Source organism: Oncorhynchus masou, chromosome 32 (genome assembly GCF_036934945.1).
Source record: "Oncorhynchus masou masou isolate Uvic2021 chromosome 32, UVic_Omas_1.1, whole genome shotgun sequence".
Taxonomy (NCBI): Eukaryota; Metazoa; Chordata; class Actinopteri; order Salmoniformes; family Salmonidae; genus Oncorhynchus; species Oncorhynchus masou.
This window is the reverse complement of record NC_088243.1, coordinates 21,953,493-21,974,465: the sequence shown is the minus strand read 5'-3', so window position 1 is coordinate 21,974,465 and position 20,973 is coordinate 21,953,493. Positions and strand designations below refer to the sequence as shown.

The 20,973-nt window shown below is 41.2% G+C and overlaps 1 protein-coding gene across 1 annotated transcript in view; it reads left to right on the top strand.

Moving 5' to 3' along the window:
* Nucleotides 1-1,650: 1,650 nt before the first annotated feature.
* Nucleotides 1,651-20,973, top strand: part of LOC135525710 (protein Daple-like) — a 98,753-nt gene continuing 79,430 nt past the window's right edge. The window contains exons 1-3 of the mRNA XM_064953503.1: nucleotides 1,651-2,040; nucleotides 11,778-11,878; nucleotides 17,549-17,657. Coding sequence (XP_064809575.1) covers nucleotides 1,981-2,040; nucleotides 11,778-11,878; nucleotides 17,549-17,657 — 270 coding nt within the window. The 5' untranslated portion in view covers nucleotides 1,651-1,980. The remainder of the gene's footprint in view (nucleotides 2,041-11,777; nucleotides 11,879-17,548; nucleotides 17,658-20,973) is intronic.

Below are 20,973 nucleotides of genomic sequence, written 5' to 3'. Positions count from 1 at the left end.
TTAAATGTGCCTTGAATTCTAAATAACTCACAGTGTCACCAGCAAAGCACCCCTACACCATCACATCTCCTCCTCCATGCTTCACAGTGAGAACCATACATGCAGAGATCATCGGTTCACCTCTTCTGTGTCTCACAATGACACAGCGGTTGGAACCAAAAATCTCAAATTTGGACTCATCAGACCAAAGGACAGATTTCCACTGGTCTAATGTCCTTTGCTTGTGTTTCTTGGCCCAGGCAGGTCTCTTCTTCTTATTGGTGTCCTTTAATAGTGGTCTCTTTTCAGCAATTCAACCTGATTCATGCAGTCTCCTCTGAACAGTTGATGTTGAGTTGTGTCTGTTACTTGACCTCTGATGCATTTATTTGGGCTGCAATTGTAGGTGCAGGTAACTCTAATGAATGTATCCTCTGCGGCAGAGGTAACTCTGGGCCTTCCGTTCCTTTGGCGGTCCTCATGAGAGAACGTTTCATCATAGCTCTTGATGATTTTTGCAACTGCACAAACTGACCGTCATGTCTTAAAGTAATGGACTGTCATTTCTCTTAGTTTATTTGAGCTGTGTATATATATATATATATATATATATATATATATATATATATATATATATATATATATATATTTGTTTTAAACACTTTTGGTTACTACATGATTCCAAATGTATTATTTCATAGTTTGACGTCTTCACTATTAATCTACACTATTAATCTTTAAAAAAAGAAAGTCACATTGTATCTCCGTTGTTTAATACATTGTGAGAACTGCATTATATAATGTGAGTGTAAAAGTGCAACTCTTTTCCTTGTTTTCTATTTGATTGTCTATTGATAAGACTGACTGCTTACCAAGTGGCACAGCTCTACTAAACTAGCTGACATGTTAACCTCTGAACAGTAGGGGCAACAGTGAGATTCACCATGGACACCACATGAAAGTATAGCAGCAGTGCTTCCACTTGGATTCTGGTAGGTTGACGAAATTATGGTTTTATGTACTCACCCAATTTATTTATTCTTCTGTACCATCCAATAAGTTTATCCCCTTATGTGCAAGGTCCCATTCTGCTATTTTACCACGTGTTCCATTTTGAAAATGGTTTTCCTAAAATATGTCTGGGAAAAAATGAACTTTTACAGTATGTTATTTTGTCACTGTTATGGAATCAAAAGTCTTGTGTACCCTTCATTTATTATTTTGCTGCTGTGATACACCTACATTTTTGGAAATGAATGACGCCAAATTTCTACCAGAGCCTCTGCTTGACATTTTCACAATAGGGACACACTCAATAGGGAGGGACACACTCTTCAGGGATTTTCGTAGCAGGAATATGAGAGCATTTTCTAACCTTAACCTCAGTCCCCTAGCCTGCTACGAAAAAGTCACTTCTGTACCGAAGTGTAATGAAAATAGTTTTTTCCCATTCTCAATAGCCAATAACTGCAGTTATTAGTTCTGGACAGTGGAGAGTACTCTTGGGCAATTTAAAATATTTATTGTTTTGTTCAGTTTTCTGGGGTCGTGGATTGGCTGTTCTTTGTTTGGTGTCGTATACCATATTTGATTGGCTATCCATGTTGTCACTGAAGTGCGCTATTCATAGTTGGATGATGCGCCAACTAGTTAGGATTTGCTGTGTGTGAAACAAGTGTTGATGCAGGTGTGAACGCGTTTACTTCGTTCTGCTTTTATTACTGTGTAAAATGAACTTCGAAAACGCCATCTACATTCTGAAAGTCTGTGACATGCACAGTATTTTTTTCGGCCATGAGAAACTATATATCGCCGTGATGATTTGTTATGGGTAGAGCCCCAACAACGTGCGGTTTATCTTCGATGTCTCACGGCATTGTTCCGTCTTGACCAGGCATGCAAGGTCCCCTGAGAAGAATATTGAGTTACTGCGAACGCTTGGGCGGTGACCACAAATTTTAGGATTTAAGAACTGGGAGGAAACGTGTGAAGTTTCTTAAAATGGATATTACAGTGTCAGAGTTGCTGGAAAACTTCATGGATACCTCGCTCGTGGTGTGGGTAAGTAGCCTAGACTAAATGTAGTACACTCAGAGCAAGTGATCCATGGCTGAGAACAATTCCACTGTGTTGGTGTGTCCTAGTAACCTGTTAGCCAATGTATTACATTTTGAACGGGTCCGTCTCCTAAACCAGTCCTGGTGATATGTTTCACTTGTTCGTTTTTCTGTTTCTCACATACAGTAGCAGAGTAACTGACTATTGAAGGGATGCATTACCGAAATTCCATCATGGTGGTGGAAAACGCTATATCAAGTACTGATCCATAATCTCCCATTTCAATTGGGTTGAGATCTGGTGACTGACACACTTTAAACACCCTTTCCTCGTTTGAGACCCCTCTTTCAAAGTCACTGATATCTCTACTAGTCATGGCAGCCAAAAGAATGAGCAACTGGGCATTTTTATACATGACCATAAGCATGATTGGACATGAATTGCTTATTTAAGTAACAACACCTGTGTGGAAACCACTGCTTTCAATAAACAGTACCAGTCAAAAGTTTGGACACCTCATTCCAGGGTTTTTCTTTATTTTTACTGTTTTCTACATTGTAGAATAATAGTGAAGACATCAACTATGAAATCATGCATATGGAACCATGTATAACCAAAAAAGTGGTAAACAAATCTAAATATATTTATAGTTGAGATTTTTCAAGGTAGCCACCCTTTACTTTGATGACAGCTTTGCACACTCTTGGCATTCTCTCAACCAGCTTCATGAGGTAGTCACCTGGAATGCATTTCAATTAACACGTGTGCCTTGTTTAAAAGTACATTTGTGGAATTTCTTTCCTCAATGTCTTGGAGGCAATCAGTTGTGTTGTGACAAGGTAAGGTTGGTATACAGAAGAGAGCCCTATTTGGTAAAAGACCAAGTCCATTTTATGTCAAGAACAGCTCAAAATAAACTTAGAAACGACAGTCCATTACTTTAAGACATTAAGGTCAGTCAGTTTGTGCAGTTGCAAAAACCATCAAGAGCTATGATGAAACTGGCTCTCATGAGAACCGCCACAGGAACAGAAGACCCATAGTTACCTCTGCTGCAGAGGATGAATTCATTACAGTTAACTGCACCTCAGATTGCAGCCCAAATAAATGCTTCACAGAGTTCAAGTAACCGACACATCTCAACAGTCTGTCCTTGGTCTGATGAGTCCAAATGTGAGATTTTTGGTTCCAACCGCTATGTCTTTGTGAGACGTGGAGTAGGTGAACTGATGTTCTCTGCGTGTGTGGTTCTCACCATGGAGGAGGAGCTGTGGGGGTGCTTTGCTGGTGACACTGTCAGTAATTTATTTAGAATTCAAGGCATCCTTAACCAGCATGGCTACCACCTCCAGGCTGTGTAAGGGCTATTTGTCCAAGAAGGAGAGTGATGGAGTGCTGCATCAGATGACCTGGCCTCCACAATCCCTCAATCTCAATGAAATGTAGATGGTTTGGGATGAGTTGGGCCGCAGTGAAGGAAAAGCAGCCAAGAAGTGCTCAGCATATGTGGGAACTCCTTCAAGACTGTTGTAAAAGCCAGGTGAAGCTGGTTGAGAGAATGCCAAGAGTGTGCAAAGCTGTCAAGGCAAAGGGTGGCTACTTTGAAGAATATATAAAATAGTTAGATTACTTGTTAGATATTACTGCATAGTTGGAACTAGAAGCAGAAGCATTTCGCTAAACTCGCATTAACATCTGCTAATCATGTGCATGTGACAAATTAAAATTTGATTTGATAAAATATGTTTGGATTTAACACTTTGGTTACTACATGATACCTTATCTCAGCTCGCTGGTCACCATAGAATCTCCCACCTGTAGCACACGCTCCAGTAGGTATATCTCTCTAGTCACCCCCAAAACCAATTCTTTCTTTGGCCGCCTCTCCTTCCAGTTCTCTGCTGCCAATGACTGGAACGAACTACAAAAACCACAAACTGGAAACACTTATCTCCCTCACTAGCTTTAAGCACCAACTGTCAGAGAAGCTCACAGATTACTGCACTTGTACATAGCCCACCTATATTTTAGCCCAAACAACTACCTTTTTCCCTACTGTATTTAATTAATTTAATTATTTTGCTCCTTTGCACCCCATTATTTTTATTTCTACTTTGCACATTCTCCCATTGCAAATCTACCATTCCAGTGTTTTACTTGCTATATTGTATTTACTTTGCCACCATGGCCTTTTTTTGCCTTTACCTCCCTTATCTCACCTCATTTGCTCACATCGTATATAGACTTGTTTATAATGTATTATTGACTGTATGTTTGTTTTACTCCATGTGTAACTCTGTGTCTTGTATGTGTCGAACTGCTTTGCTTTATCTTGGCCAGGTCGCAATTGTAAATGAGAACTTGTTCTCAACTTGCCTACCTGGTGAAATAAAATAAATAACACATACGGAGTAGTATATTTTTTTATTTCAGTTTTGATGTCTTCACTATTATTCTACAATGTAGCAATAAAGAAAAACCCTTGAATGAGTAGGTGTTTCCGAACTTTTGACTGGTAAGCCACGTGAATACATGGCATGGCCACATGAAGCAACGTGGATACATGTCATGACAGACAATGGTAGGAGTGTTGGCTACAGCACAAAGGGTTTCACTGTGCCACCAGGCTATGGCTAAACCGCATTCAGTAGAGCACCAGGCTATGGCTAAAGCACATGTATGACAGTCAACGACTACAGTACAATACACCTTGGCACCAGGCTATGCTTTTAGCACATATAGTATGGCACCAGGCTATGGTGGGAGAGTGCATCATTTGAGTAGACCAGTGTACTGGCAGGCCTACAGCAATATTTGAACGGCTCAGGGTAATGGCAGCAGGTGGGGATCAGGGAAACCTGCAGTACTTCCCCTGGCTGGGCCCTCCTGTTTGGCAAGTCAACTGGACTGGCGGCTGCTTTTTCCTCTCAAACTAGCCCTAACCCACCTTGGACTGATAAGCAGATTCAGGGGCGGAAGGTAGCATAGCAGTTAATAAGAGCGTGGGCCAGTAACCAAAAGGTCGCTGGTTCAAACTGGTGATGCACCGATGTGACATTTTTGGTCAATAATGATATTTTAAATTTTAGCGGCCTTTTAAGCTTTCTAGTACAGTTAAATAGTTCAAACACACACATGGACGCAGCGGTCTAAGGCACAGCATCTCAGTGCAAGAGGCACCACTACAGGTCCTGGTTCGAAACCAGGCTGTATCACATCCAGCCATGATTGGGAGTCCTGTAGGGCGGTGCACTATTGGCCCAGATCATCCGGGTTTCGGCTGGGGTAGGCCATCATTGTAAATAAGATTTTGTTCTTAACGGACTTGCCTAGTTAAAAGATTACACACCCCACTGACCAAAAGTTATTATGTCTGCATTTACATTACCAGTAAAACATAATCAAAACCTATTTCTTTCACTACTTGCTTGCTGTTTCGTTGTTCGTTTGTTCAGTCGTCTCATTCTCAACCAGGATTTCATCATACATGTAAAGCAGTGAAGTTTCTGTGCTGTCTGTCCGTGGCCTCTCTTCCTTGATGCACACTGTCACTGTCTGTTTCCATCTGGTCCAGCTGTGTATGCAACATTTCACATAAACCCCGTTTCTTGTCTGCATCAAAGTAGCGGTCCTTGTACCTAGCATCGAGCATGGTGGTGACTAGAGGTTAGAGGTCGACCGATTATGATTTTTCGATACCGATTATTGGAGGACCAAAAAAGCCGATACCGATGAATCGGCCAATTTTTTTTTTAATGAAAAAAAAAAAAAAAGAATTATGTTGCTTTTTTACATTTTATTTTATTTGTAATAATGACAATTACAACTACTGAATTAAAAATTATTTTAACTTAATATAAAACATCAATAAAATCAATTTAGCCTCAAATAAATAATGAAATGTTCAATTTGGTTTAAATAATGCAAAAACAAAGTGTTGGGGAAGAAAGTAATATGTGCCATGTAAAATATGTGCCATGTAAGAAAGCTAACGTTTAAGTTCCTTGCTCAGAACATGAGAACATATGAAAGTTGGTGGTTCCTTTGAACATGAGACTTCAATATTCCAAGGTAAGAGGTTTTAGGTTGAAGTTTAATATAGCATTTATAGGACTCTCAATACCATTTGTATTTCATATACCTTTGACTATTGGATGTTCTTATAGGCACTATAGTATTGCCAGTGTAACAGTATAGCTTCCGTCCCCCTCCTCGCCCCTACCTGGGCTCGAACCAGGAACACATCGACAACAGCCACACTCAAAGCATCGTTACCCATCGCTCCACAAAAGCCGCGGCCCTTGCAGCGCAAGGGGAATAACTACTCCAAATCTAAAAGCGTGTGACATTTGAAACAGTATTTGCGCACACCCAGCTAACTAGCTAGCCATTTTACATTGGTTACACCAGCCATTAGGCTGATAGGCTTTAAGTCATTAACAGTGCTGTGCTTGCGAAGAGCTGCTAGCAAAACGCACAAAAGTGCTGTTTGAATGAATGATTACGGGCCTGCTGCTGCTCAGTCAGACTGCTCTGTCAAATCATAGACTTAATTATAACATAATAACACACATACGAGCCTTTGGTCATTAATATGATCAAATCTGGAAACTATCATTTCGAAAACAAACAAAACATTTATTATTTCAGTGAAATACGGAACCGTTCGGTATTTTATCTAACGGGTGGCATCCCTAAGTCTAAATATTCTTGTTACATTGCACAACCTTCAATGTATGTCATAATTACGTCAAATTCCGTCAAATTAGTTCGCAATGAGCCAGGCAGCCCAAACTGTTGCGTATGCCATGACTGCGTGCAATGAACTCAAGAGAAATTACACAATTTCACCTGGTTAATATTGCCTGCTAAACTGGATTAGTAGTTATAACTAGTGATTATGATTTATTGTTTTTTATAAGATAAGTTTAATGCTAGCTAGCAATTTACCTTGGCTTCTACTGCATTCGCGTAACAGGCAGGCTACTCGTGGAGTGCAATGGTTAGAGCGTTGGACTAGTTAACTGTGCGGTTGCAAGATTGGAACCCCTGAGCTGAAAAGGTGAAAATCTGTCGTTCTGCCCCTGAACAAGGCAGTTAACCCACAGTTCCTAGGCAGTCATTGAAAATAAGAATATGTTCTTAACTGACTTGCCTAGTTAAATAAAAGGTATAAAAAATATATATTTTTAAACATGAAAAAATAATAATAATCGGAAATCGGCGCCCAAAAATACAGATTTCCGATAATGAAAACTTGAAATCGGCCCTAATTAATAGTAGACCTCTTTTTTTAAAGAAGAATAAATAATAATTTGTAATAATGACAATTACAACAATACTGAATGAACACTTATTTTAACCTAATATAATGCATCAATAAAATCTATTTGGTTTAAATAATGCAAAAACAAAGTGTTGGAGACGTAAGTAAAAGTACAATATGTGCCATGTAAAAAGTCTAACGTTTCAGCTCCTTGCTCAGAACATGAGAACATATGAAAGCTGGTGGTTCCTTTTAACATGAGTCTTCAATATTCCCAGGTAAGAAGTTTTAGGTTGTAGGAATGATAGGACAATTTATCTCTATACGATTTGTATTCCAGATACCTTTTGACTATTGGATGTTATAGGCACTTTAGTATTGCCAGTGTAACAGTACAGCTTCCAGTACAGCTTCCGTCCCTCTCATCGGCCCTACCTGGGCTCGAACCAGGAACACATTGACAACAGGCACCCTCGAAGCAGCGTTACCCTTGCAGAGCAAGGGGAATAACTACTCCAGGTCTCAGAGCGAGTGACGTTTGAAACGCTATTACCGCGCACCCCGCTAACTAGCTAGCCATTTCACATCACATCGTTACACTAGCCTAATCTCGGGAGTTGATATGCGTGAAGTCATAAACAGCTCAATGCTTGAAGCACAGCGACGAGCTGCTGGCAAAATGCACGAAAGTGCTGTTTGAATAAATGCTTATGAGCCTGCTGGTGCCTACCACCGCACAGTCAGATTGCTCTATCAAATCATAACCTTAGTTATAACATGATAACACACAGAAATATGAGCCTTAGGTCATTAATATGGTCAAATCCGGAAACTACCATCTCAAAAACAAGACGTTTATTCTTTCAGTGAAATACGGAACCGTTCCATATTTTATCTAACGGGTGGCATCCATAAGTCTAAATATTCCTGTTACATTGCACAACCTTCAATGTTATGTCATAATTACGTAAAATTCTGGCAAATTAGGCAGCCCAAACTGTTGCATATACACTGACTCTGTGTGCAATGAACGCAAGAGAAGTGACACAATTTCACCTGGTTAATATTGCCTGCTAACCTGGATTTCTTTTAGCAAAATATACAGGTTTAAAAATATATACTTCTGTGTATTGATTTTAAGAAAGGCATTGATGTTTATTGTTAGGTACAGTCGTGCAACGATAGTGCTTTTTTCGCAAATGCGCTTTGGTTAATACATCCCCCGTTTGGCAAAGTTGGCTGTCTTTTGTTAGGAAGAAATAGTCTTCACAGAGTTCGCAACGAGCCAGGTTAGCAGGCAATATTAACTAAATATGCAGGTTTAAAAATATACATGTAACAGACAGTCACCTCGTGGAGTGCAATGTAATCAGGTGGTTAGAGTGTTGGACTAGTTAACTGTAAGGTTGCAAGACTGAATCCCCGAGCTGACAAGGTAAACATTTGTCGTTCTGCCCCTGAACAAGGCAGCTAAGGCCGTCATTGAAAATAAGAATGTGTTCTTAACTGACTTGCCTAGTTAAATAAAGGTGTAAAAATCTGTGTCCAAAAATACAGATTTCCGATTGTTATGAAAACTTGAAATCGGTCCTAATTAGTCGGCCATTCTGATTAATCGGTCGACCTCTAGTAGTGACACAGTAAAGGGAGAATGCCCCTGAATCGGTTGTTCACAGCCTGTGTCGGCAGTTTTGTTGAGCAGGCATTTCAATGCCATGACAGAGGGTATCAAGTCTGCTGCAGGAGCAGCTGATGAGCTTATTTCTCAAGTCAGTTGTTCGAATGAAGCTAGCTAGTGTGTTCATGTTTCAAACATGTTCTCAAATGCTGTTGAAGTAGCAGCAGCGGTATGGCAACCAGCACATTCATGAGCATGCAATACTACTTTCCTCAGTACGAAATCCTTGACGACCCACTGTGCTGTCAGAGTCGGCATGCTCATGGGGCTGATATCGCTGGTCCAAATGTCAGTCATGAAGCTGATAGCAGTGACGCTATTACTGTGTAACTCCGGTAGGGCAACATCTGAAAAATAGAGCACTTGGTAGTGGTGCTCGACCAGTTGGCGAAAGCCAACGTCACCCAAGACAGACAATGGTTGATTGTCAAGGGCAATGAATTCCATTGTCTTGGCGTTAATGGATTTTGCCTTTGAGTTGTTTTGCTGAAATTTTCTTACTCTTTCAAATGACTGCTCGACTTGTTGACTGGTCGATCCATACAGCAGACATTGTGGGCTAGGTTAGGAATGCTGTGTTGTAAGTGTAGTGATACATTTTATGTGGTGTCACTACGTCATGAACCTACAGTGCCTTGCGAAACTATTTGGCCACCATGAACTTTGCGACCTTTTGCCACATTTCAGGCTTCAAACATAAAGATATAAAACTGTATTTTTTTGTGAAGAATCAACAACAAGTGGGACACAATCATGAAGTGGAACGACATTTATTGGATATTTCAAACTTTTTTAACAAATCAAAAACTGAAAAATTGGGCGTGCAAAATTATTCAGCCCCTTTACTTTCAGTGCAGCAAACTCTCTCCAGAAGTTCAGTGAGGATCTCTGAATGATCCAATGTTGACCTAAATGACTGATGATGATAAATACAATCCACCTGTGTGTAATCAAGTCTCCGTATAAATGCACCTGCACTGTGATAGTCTCAGAGGTCCGTTAAAAGCGCAGAGAGCATCATGAAGAACAAGGAACACACCAGGCAGGTCCGAGATACTGTTGTGAAGAAGTTTAAAGCCGGATTTGGATACAAAAATATTTCCCAAGCTTTAAACATCCCAAGGAGCACTGTGCAAGTGATAATATTGAAATGGAAGGAGTATCAGACCACTGCAAATCTACCAAGACCTGGCCGTCCCTCTAAACTTTCAGCTCATACAAGGAGAAGACTGATCAGAGATGCAGCCAAGAGGCCCATGATCACTCTGGATGAACTGCAGAGATCTACAGCTGAGGTGGGAGACTCTGTCCATAGGACAACAATCAGTCGTATATTGCACAAATCTGGCCTTTATGGAAGAGTGGCAAGAAGAAAGCCATTTCTTAAAGATATCCATAAAAAGTGTTGTTTAAAGTTTGCCACAAGCCACCTGGGAGACACACCAAACATGTGGAAGAAGGTGCTCTGGTCAGATGAAACCAAAATTGAACTTTTTGGCAACAATGCAAAACGTTATGTTTGGCGTAAAAGCAACACAGCTCATCAACCACAATACACTATCCCCACTGTCAAACATGGTGGTGGTAGCATCATGGTTTGGGCCTGCTTTTCTTCAGCAGGGACAGGGAAGATGGTTAAAATTGATGGGAAGATGGATGGAGCCAAATACAGGACCATTCTGGAAGAAAACCTGATGGAGTCTGCAAAAGACCTGAGACTGGGACGGAGATTTGTCTTCCAACAAGACAATGATCCAAAACATAAAGCAAAATCTACAATGGAATGGTTCAAAAATAAACATATCCAGGTGTTAGAATGGCCAAGTCAAAGTCCAGACCTGAATCTAATCGAGAATCTGTGGAAAGAACTGAAAACTGCTGTTCACAAATGCTCTCCATCCAACCTCACTGAGCTCGAACTGTTTTGCAAGGAGGAATGGGAAAAAATTTCAGTCTCTCGATGTGCAAAACTGATAGACATACCCCAAGTGACTTACAGCTGTAATCGCAGCAAAAGGTGGCACTACAAAGTATTAACTTAAGGGGGCTGAATAATTTTGCACGCCCAATTTTTCAGTTTTGATTTGTTAAAAAAGTGTGAAATATCCAATAAATGTCGTTCCACTTCATGATTGTGTCCCACTTGTTGATTCTTCACAAAATTACAGTTTTGTATCTTTGTTTGAAGCCTGAAATGTGGAAAAAGGTCGCAAAGTTCAAGGGGGCCGAATACTTTCGCAAGGCACTGTACATAATATAGGTATGCACGTCAGCTTTGACATCAGTTTTGCACATTGCCGTTAAACTAGACATTGTGCCGATGTTGGTGTTTTTAGCTAATATCGTCTGATTCCTATATGCTCACCGATTATATTGTGTATCCCTAGTTCAAACCCCCGAGCCAGCAAAGGAAGTAACCCTCAACAAGAACTGCTCCCCAGGCGATGATGACGTGGACGTCGATTTAAGGCAACACCCCACACCTCTCTGATTCAGAGGTGTTGAGTTAAAGAAGACACATTTGGGTTGAATGCATTCAGTTGTGCAACTGACTAGCTGTCCCCTTTCCCACCTACAGTACCTCCTGGCTCCTATAGCTACAGTTTAAATATCTTTGCATGCTCAGTCTTTGACAGATAGAGGGTATTGAACTTACATTGATGGCTGTCAGAGCAGGAAATGTCTGTATTCTTGGAAACTGAAAGTACTAACAACCAGATGTGACCCATCTCTTCATAGTTGAGCTGAGGTCTTAGTAATCTATTCCTGTCTTCCCTCTCTCCTCCCTCTCTGCAGGTGAAGACCTTTGGACCACTGGGCTCTGGCTCCGAGGACAAGCTCTCTATGTTTATGGATCTGGTGGATGGGGTCTTCCTGCACAAAATCATGACACACATGTGAGTGTGTGGCCTCAATCTACCTCCTTTCGTAACCACATCCTGGCATGGCTTCCCCTGGCATCTGACTGTGTTCATCATGGCATGGCTTCCCCTGGTATCTGACTGTTCAGAAACCTTTCCCATGCCTTCATGGCTCACTGACTGGACTCTCACTCACTCTTTTACCTCCTTTCCTGCCCCTCATGAGTCAATGTGATCCTAAAGTCTCTTTCTTTCTCTCTGTCTGTCTCTGTGTCTGTCTGTGCCTCTCTTGCTCTAGATCAGGGGTATCTAACTCATTTTCCCCCACGGGCCACATTTGGTCTTCAACGTGGTCCAGAAGGTTGAACTAAAAATTGGCAAAATATAGGCCCTCTATCTGTATTTTTTTTTATTTTTTTGATGCTTCCTGACAGTCTAGTCGAGCTGGATTGTCAAGAAACTGTTGGAGGAAAATGTGTTGAAATTTTTATGAAAATGAAGCTGTTTAGAAATGATAGTGGAGTTATAGTATGAATATAAGTCCATTATCATTTCTACCAGTGGTGAAAATTAGGTACCTTTTCCAGAAGGTCTGACTCTACTGTTCTCTTGAACTATTGCATTGAACAGCTTGACAGATGTCCTGTTTCCCATTTGACGTCTTGAAGTGCAGGTGTATTTGTGTTGTTCGGTCTGCTTCCATCACATAAACCAAGTTCTTTAGTGTTGACACTCTTTACTTCATTGACATACTTTAAAGTAATCAAGTTCAACAGTTATATTCCAATTATGTGCTCATTTGTTTGGTTTGACTAATTCAAGTGATGGTTTCTGACATGGGCTACCACTTCTCTCTTCTCTCTATTTTAATTACTCCTTTCTTTCCCTCATTCTCTTCTCTCTTTTTTCCCTCATTCTCTTCTCATGCCTAGTGTCTGTCCCTTTGTGTTGTTCCCAGCTGTGCTAACTGGAGAGGCCCCCTCAATTGTCTCAAGGCTTAAAAATTCTTATTTAACCTGTCTGCTCCCCTTCATCTACACTGATTTGAAGGGAATTTACAAGTGACATCAATAAGGGATCATAGACTGACCAGGTGAATCCAGGTGAAAGCTGTCATGGAAAGAGCAGTGGTGACAAAGTTTTTAACGCTCAATGTATAGCCTAGTTCCTCTCTGGTCTCTGGCGAACGCACACAGGTGTCGGAGCTGTTTACATTAAACCTATTCCACAGATGAGTGGAGAGCTGGAATCCTCAAGGCCAGCATTTCCAGCAGCAAAACTCACTCCACACACACACACTGCCCCTCTGCCTATTCTCATTACCCACCAGACCTCAGACTCCATAATCAGCCACAGGGCTATTGCTATAGCCTGCCCTACTGCATGGCAACATGGAAGCTTATGGATTTCCTATGTGTACACAGACCTATGTGTGTCGATGTTCTCAGCTTTATGTAGATATATTCTATTCGCCATGGGAATGTTTCTCCACTACTCAAGCATGCTTTGGGCCTGTGTTCTATTATTGCTGATATAGGATCCGCTTTACCTTCTAGATAATACATAAGATTGGATTGACAGGGGAGCACTGAACCTAGATCAGCCCTCCTACTCTGAGGGGCGTTTTGGATACAGACCTTGTGCTGCTTTCCCAGCCGCCCAGTGGGAACTGGAAATGGGCATGGGTCATGTCAGAGAAGGCTGTAGAGGTACAACTAAAGGCAAGTGGTGCACAAGTTGACCTGAATAAAAAAAAAACTGTTCCTTGTTTTTAAACTAGAGCCCTTTCAGAGACATATTAGGCCAAGCTTGGCAGTATTTGCATGGTGTGCCCACAAAAACATATGTAAATTAGGTTGGCACAAACAACGCCTATCCAGAGCAGGCCCTCCATGCAGCCCAGCCTAGCCAGGAACCAGGGTGCCGTCTGAAATGGACCCTTCTGATGAATCGGACGATTTTTATTTATTTATTTGTAATAATGACAATTACAACAATACTGAATGAACACTTATTTTAACTTAATATAATACATCAAAATCAATTTAGCCTCAAGTAAATAATGAAACCTGTTCAATTTGGTTTAAATAATGCAAAAACAAAGTGTTGGAGAAGAAAGTAAAAGTGCAACATGTTCCATGTAAAATATGTGCCATGTAAGAAAGCTAACGTTTCAGTTCCTTGCTCAGAACATGAGAACATATGAAAGCTGGTGGTTCCTTTTAACATGAGTCTTCAATATTCCCAGGTAAGAAGTTTTAGGTTGTAGTTATTATAGGAATTATAGGACTATTTCTCTCTCTACCATTTGTATTTCATGTACCTTTCACTATTGGATGTTCTTATAGGCACTTTAGTATTGCCAGTGTAACAGTATAGCCTCTGTCCCTCTCCTCGCTCCTACCTGAGCTCGAACCAGGAACACACCGACAACAGCCACCCTCGAAGCAGCGTTACCCATGCAGAGCAAGGGGAACAACTACTCCAGGTCTCAGAGCGAGTGACGCTTGAAACGCTATTAGCGCGTACCCCGCTAACTAGCTAGCCATTTCACATCGTTACCAACCTAATCTCGGGAGTTGATATGCTTGAAGTCATAAACAGCAGAGCTGCTGGCAAAACGTACGAAAGTGCTGTTTGAATGAATGCTTATGAGCCTGCTGGTGCCTACCATCGCTGTCAGACTGCTCTATGAAATCATAGACTTAATTATAACATAATAACACACAAAAATACGAGCCTTAGGTCATTAATATGGTCGAATCCGGAAACTATCATCTTGAAAACAAAACATTTATTCTTTCAGTGGAATATGGAACCGTTCCGTATTTTATCTAACGGGTGGCATCCATCAGTCTAAATATTCCTGTTAGATTGCACAACCTTCAATGTTATGTCATAATTACGTAAATTTCTGGCAAATTAGTTCGCAATGAGCCAGGCGGCCCAAACTGTTGCATATACCCGGACTCTGCGTGCAATGAACGCAAGAGAAGTTAATATTTCCTGCTAACCTGGATTTCTTTTAGCTAAATATGCAGGTTTTAAAATATATACTTCTGTGTATTGTTTTTAAGAAAGGCATTGATGTTTATGGTGAGGTACACGTTGGAGCAACAACAGTCCTTTTTCGCGAATGCGCACTGCATCGATTATATGCGGCAGGGTAGCCTAGTGGTTAGAGCGTTGGACTAGTAACCGGAAGGTTGCAAGTTGAAATCCCCGAGCTGACAAGGTACAAATCTGTCATTCTGCCCCTGAACAGGCAGTTAACCCACTGTTCCTAGGCCGACATTGAAAATAAGAATTTGTTTTTAACTGACTTGCCTAGTTGGATAAAGGTAAAAAATAAAATAAAAATTGCAATGCAGGACACTGCTAGATAACTAGTAATATCATCAACCATGTGTAGTTATAATTAGTGATTAAGTTTAATGCTAGTGTCGTGTCTTTGGCTATGCCGGATTAAGTGATATGACATGCTATTCTATAAAATAATTATCACCTGATTGAGCTAATCATGTAAATGTAATTAACTAGAGAGTCGGGCACCACAAAATAATATTTATAGAGCTGTTGTCTTCCGAGTAAACTCTTAAAGACCTAGTAATATTTTACATCAATAGCAATCAATATCAATCGTCATCTTACTTCAGTGTCATCTGAAAGTTGTAAAATCTTTAGTTATCTGCACGAACCCTGGCTAACAAGTTGAATCAGCAATACAAATTTTGGTTTAATTATTTATTTACTAAATACCTAACTAATCACACAGAATAAAACACATACACATAATTAAATCGTAACTTGATTACAAATTACGTCATAAAGGAAAACGTCCCTAGCGGGCAAAACAGATATGACCGCTTGTTACACAAAAGAAAAGGGGCTGGGTTGAGTGAAGGAACAAAGGCAAAGCTGTGCTATCATAAATACAGTATCTTATGCATTCCTAAATTACTGCCCATTTGGAAAAGGAAAATGCAATAAATATTTACTCTGAGCTGCGCTTCGGTAGGTTGGTGGTAGATGGAAGGCCATGTTGCCCAAACAAGTCCTTTGAAGAATGTCTCTGGTGGTAAATTGGATACGTTATAGTAACGTCGTTGTGTGGTAGACGGGATACTCTGTCTGTTCCTTCCTAACCTGCATTTGCAGCTGCGGTTGCTAACTCAACAGCTAGGAGGTATCACTTCTGTAGTGAATAAGAGTTCAAGGTTCATACCATACGCAACCAAAGCTCACGCTGAGGTTGGCTTCGTTCTGTAGTTATCTGAACCATTCTGACATGGGACCGTTGTCCTACATCCCCTGAACAGGAAGTTATGTTGTCTTCAAGGCTTTATATAGGAAGGGAGAAAAGGGGTGTGTTTCATAGTTTACAACCTCTGTCTCTTCACGTGTGCGGGTCACTGAGTGAGTAGCCCTAACTTATGAATACCCACATCTCACATTTTAGAAGCTAAAATCACATTTCATCCCATCACAAATAATTTCATATTCAACCATTTAAATTGAACAATTCCATGTGAATCTGATAACTCTGATATGTAGACTTTCCACTGTAGAGTTTGTCATCTTATCATTGATGATAATCTCTCAGATGACAACCGAACTGACATCATATTCATTAAGTACCACTATTCATTAAGTACCACTATTCATTAAGTACCATTAAGTACCACATGTTCAATTGTTCGGATTACCAGAATATAGTTAATTTTTCCCCACCTACTCATGTTCCCAGAATCTCTGTTAACCAAGGGTTTTGCAAATGTAACCTCAGTAGGATAGAGAGGAAAAAGGTGGGAAGAGGTATTTATGACTGTCATAAACCTACCCCCCCAGGCCAACATCATGACACTAGCTAACAACTTACCTTGGCTTCTTACTGCATTCGTGTAACAGGCGGGCTCCTTGTGAGGCAGGTGGTTAGAGCGTTGGACTAGTTAACCGTAAGGTTGCAAGATTGAATCCCTGAGCTGACAAGGTAAAAATCTGTCGTTCTGCCCCTGAACAAGGCAGTTAACCCACCGTTCCTAGGCCATCATTGAAAATAAGAATGTGTTCTTAACTGACTTGCTTAGTTAAATAAAGATTAATGAAGGTGTCAATTTATTTTTAAAAATCGGCGAAATCGGCATCTAAAATCACCGATTTCCGATTATGAAACCTTGAAATCGGCCCTAATTAATCGCCCATTCCGATTTAGTCGGTCGACCTCTACTCACTACCCTCTGGAGAGCCTTACGGTTGTGGGAAGAGCAGTTGCCATACCAGGCGGTGATATAGCCCGACAGGATGCTCTCGATTGTGCATCTGTAAAAGTTTGAGTGCTTTTGGAGACAAGCCGAATTTCTTCACCCTCCTGAGTTTGAAGAGGTGCTGCTGCGCCGCCTTCACCACGCTGTCTGTGTGGGTGGACCAATTCAGTTTGTCCTTGATGTGTATGCCGAGGAACTTAAAACTTACTACCCTCTCCACTACTGTTCCATCGATGTGGATAGGGGGGTGTTCCCTCTGCTGTTTCCTGAAGTCCACAATCATCTCGTTTTGTTGACGTTGAGTGTGAGGTTATTTTCCTGACACCACACTCCGAGGGCCAAAATAATACTCAGTGAAGGAAAATCCTGTAGTTTGTTTTTTGTTTTTGTGTTTAAAAAAGTTATGAGGTTGTCATGTAATTTCTTGTCTCGTCTTATCCAGAGACCCCAGCCCCACCAACCAGAGAGTGAATAAGAATGTGAACAATGATGTGAACCTACGAATCCAGAACCTCAACATTGTAATCAGGCACGTCAAGAACTACTACCAGGTGAGCCCAGTTCTCTCTCTACACTTCCCTCCCACTCACCTCACGCACCTTTCCTTTTTTCCTGATCACTTTGAATGGTGCTCACCATATCAAACTGAAAGTATAGCTGCTTACTCACTCACTTACACCTTGTCCACGGGTAGAGTCAGGAGGTGTGTGTGGTCTTGGTGATCAGACAGCGGTGTGTGTGTGCGTCCTGATCATGGGGATTAGGCCTGGCTACTGAGGTGTGGTAGTTATCCCTGGAGGAATCGCTTTCTCTCCTTATTGTTTTGTCTGTTGTCCTTCCAGTGATATCTCGATTCTCAAACAACTACTAAAATCAATGTGTTTTCATGACTGAAGATGTTGAAATGTTTGCAATATTTGTGGCGGGTAGGTCCGTCTTTAATGAAAATTAGCCTACATCAGAAATGTTTGCATAACTGAAAACAATGGTAGTCTGTTTTACTCATGACCTGTAATTAAAGTAATCTTGAAAAAGTGAAAGTGTGAGGAAAGGCCTTCTCTCTCCATTCTCTCTCACACACACACACACACACACACACACACACACACACACACACACACACACACACACACACACGCAGAGAAGAGGGACCCATTTGGTTCTTGGTCGACCTCTTTCAACAGCATTCCTCCTTTTGTCTCCTCGGTTTCCCAACTACACTGAACAAAAATATTAGTTCATTTAAGGAAACCAGTCAATTTAAATAAATTCAATAGGCCATAATCTATAGATTTCACATGACTGGGAATACAGATAAGCATCTGTTGGTCACAGATACCTTAAAAAAAGTAGGACGTGGACCAGAAAAGTAGTCCTAATCTGCTATGAACACTATTTTCCTCAAGCAGTGCGACACATCTCCTTCGCATAGAGTAGATCAAGCTGTTGATTGTAGTCTGTGGAATGTTGTCCAGACCTTCAATGGCTGGGCCAAGCTGATGGATATTGGCCGGAACTGGAACACTGTCGTACACGTTGCTCCAGAGCATCCCACACATGATGTGGAAGTCCAGGGCTGACGTGGTTGTGAGGCCGGTTGGACGTACTGCTAATAATATTGATAGAGAAATTAAGATTAAGTTCTCTGGCAACAGCTTTGATGGACATTCCTCCAGTCAGCATGCCAATTGCATGCTCCCTCAACTTGACACATCTGTTGCATTGTGTTGTGACAAAACTGCACATTCAGGTGGATGGAATATCTTGGCAAAGGAGAAATACTCACTAACTGGGATGTAAACAAAGTTGTGCACGTAATTTGAGAAAAGGTTTTTGTGCATATGGAACATTTTGGGGATCTTTTATTTCAGCTCATTGAAACATGGGACCAACACTCCCCCTACCCGTTTCAATACTGGTGCATGCTTATGGTCCATTCTAAATCAAAACAAATGTCACATTATTTAGTATAGAGTACCAGTCAAGTTTGGACTCACCTACTCATTCCAGTAATAAAAAAATAAAAACATTTTCATTTTACTATTTTCTACATTGTAGAATAATAATGAAGACATCAAAACTATGAAATAACACACATGTAGTAACCAAAAAAAGTTTTAAATCAAACTATTTTATATTTGAGTTTCTTCAAGGTAGCCACCCTTTGCCTTGATGACAGCTTTGCACATTCTTGGTATAAGTCACTCCAGTCCTGTACTGGCTCACGCCGTCCCTGATACACCAACGCCTAATCTCCCCTCATTCAGGTGGGTGAGGACAAGGTTCTTGTTTTAACACCCATCACAGCCTCGTCTGTGAGTGTGCTCGTGATGCATCTCTCTATAAGTTTCAGATGGCTGATCTTAAATTGGTCCCAGTGGTGTCCTGTCCTCTACTCTGCCTGATCTGCTTTCACACGAACTCTGTTAACTCCCTTTTGTTGATACATTTCCACTGAGGATTTACCCCGGGGTTTTACCCTAAAGGCTCAGACTTTTCTAGGTGGTTCGGCACCCATGTTTCACTGCACCATGACTTTGGTGGACCTGCTCGGACTTGGAGGCAAGGCCAGCTGTGCAAAAGTGATGTTACCTGTTTTTGTGTTTACGCAGTTTGATAAGGCAGAGTAGAGGACAGGACACAGGTCCAAGTGAACAGAAACAACCTAATTGAACTTTTAACCTCAGGTTCCCATCATACGTCACACAGATCTGATTGTGCTTTATCTTGATTCTATATTGACCCTGACATTGATTTATCTATGGCAATCAGCATACTACATAGAAAATTACCATGGAATGATCATGCAGCTCTCTGGTTGCAGGCCGCTCTTCTTCCACCCCCCCCCATTTATCACCTTAGGGTGCCTGTGTTAGTTCAGTGAGGGCAGTATAATGACTAATCTCTCAACAACCTATCACTTCTCTATTGAGGTTGTTTGTTAACCAGAAATCCAAGGCACCAATCTTGTGTGTGTACAGGTATGTGTGCATGTGTATTAGTCACATAGGACATTTATTTGATAATGAGCCTAGGTTGAGTTAAACCCGAAAACTGTTTCATAGCTTTAACAAACACAGCTTCCGTCTGACATGCTTATAGAAAGCATGGCCTAGAAGGCAGTGTTACATTCCCTCACACCAACCCCTAACTATACACTACAAGTGGTGGTGACCTGGCAACTTGACCAAAAAGTAGTATCTTTCCATTTCATCTAGATCCTATGCTGTTATAAATGCTTTAAGCTATGCACCGTAAGGATTGATAATACGCTTAAAACACCAGTTTACAAGTTAAAAGGCCAGCCGTGTGTGTAGAATGAATGTGACCGTATTTGTGCATGTGGCAAGGGGTGGGGTCCTCCTTGTGGCATCCCATCCAGGATTAACAATAACTGCCAAATCTAATACAGCATAGGTTTAGACCTAAATCCAGGCTAACGTCTGTCTCGCATTTCCTTGCATAAGCCCCCAGACTGGGCTGTTGGTGCCTGAATTCCATCCAGAAATGGGAGACAGGCATGTGAAGATATTATGATGACTTGCTCTCATCCCATTGAGCCCTATATACAGTACACACTGTAGGTCAGACAGCAGGCAGGGCCCCTATTCACTCACAGGGATCATCTGTGTCTGTCACCCTGACTCACTCCTTCTATTCTCTCCCCAAATTAGATTAGCTCCCGAATTACACTGTGCTGCACCATAAAGTGTCCCACCAGAACACAGACAATGGGAACACGGCGCGGGGGGGGGTGGGGGGAGCATTTTTTTGGTTCCCTCATACTCACCCCAGCTATTGTCTGGAGAGTCAGACTGTGCCCCCTCACTGTAACATGACTCCATAATTTGACGTATCAAATCAAAC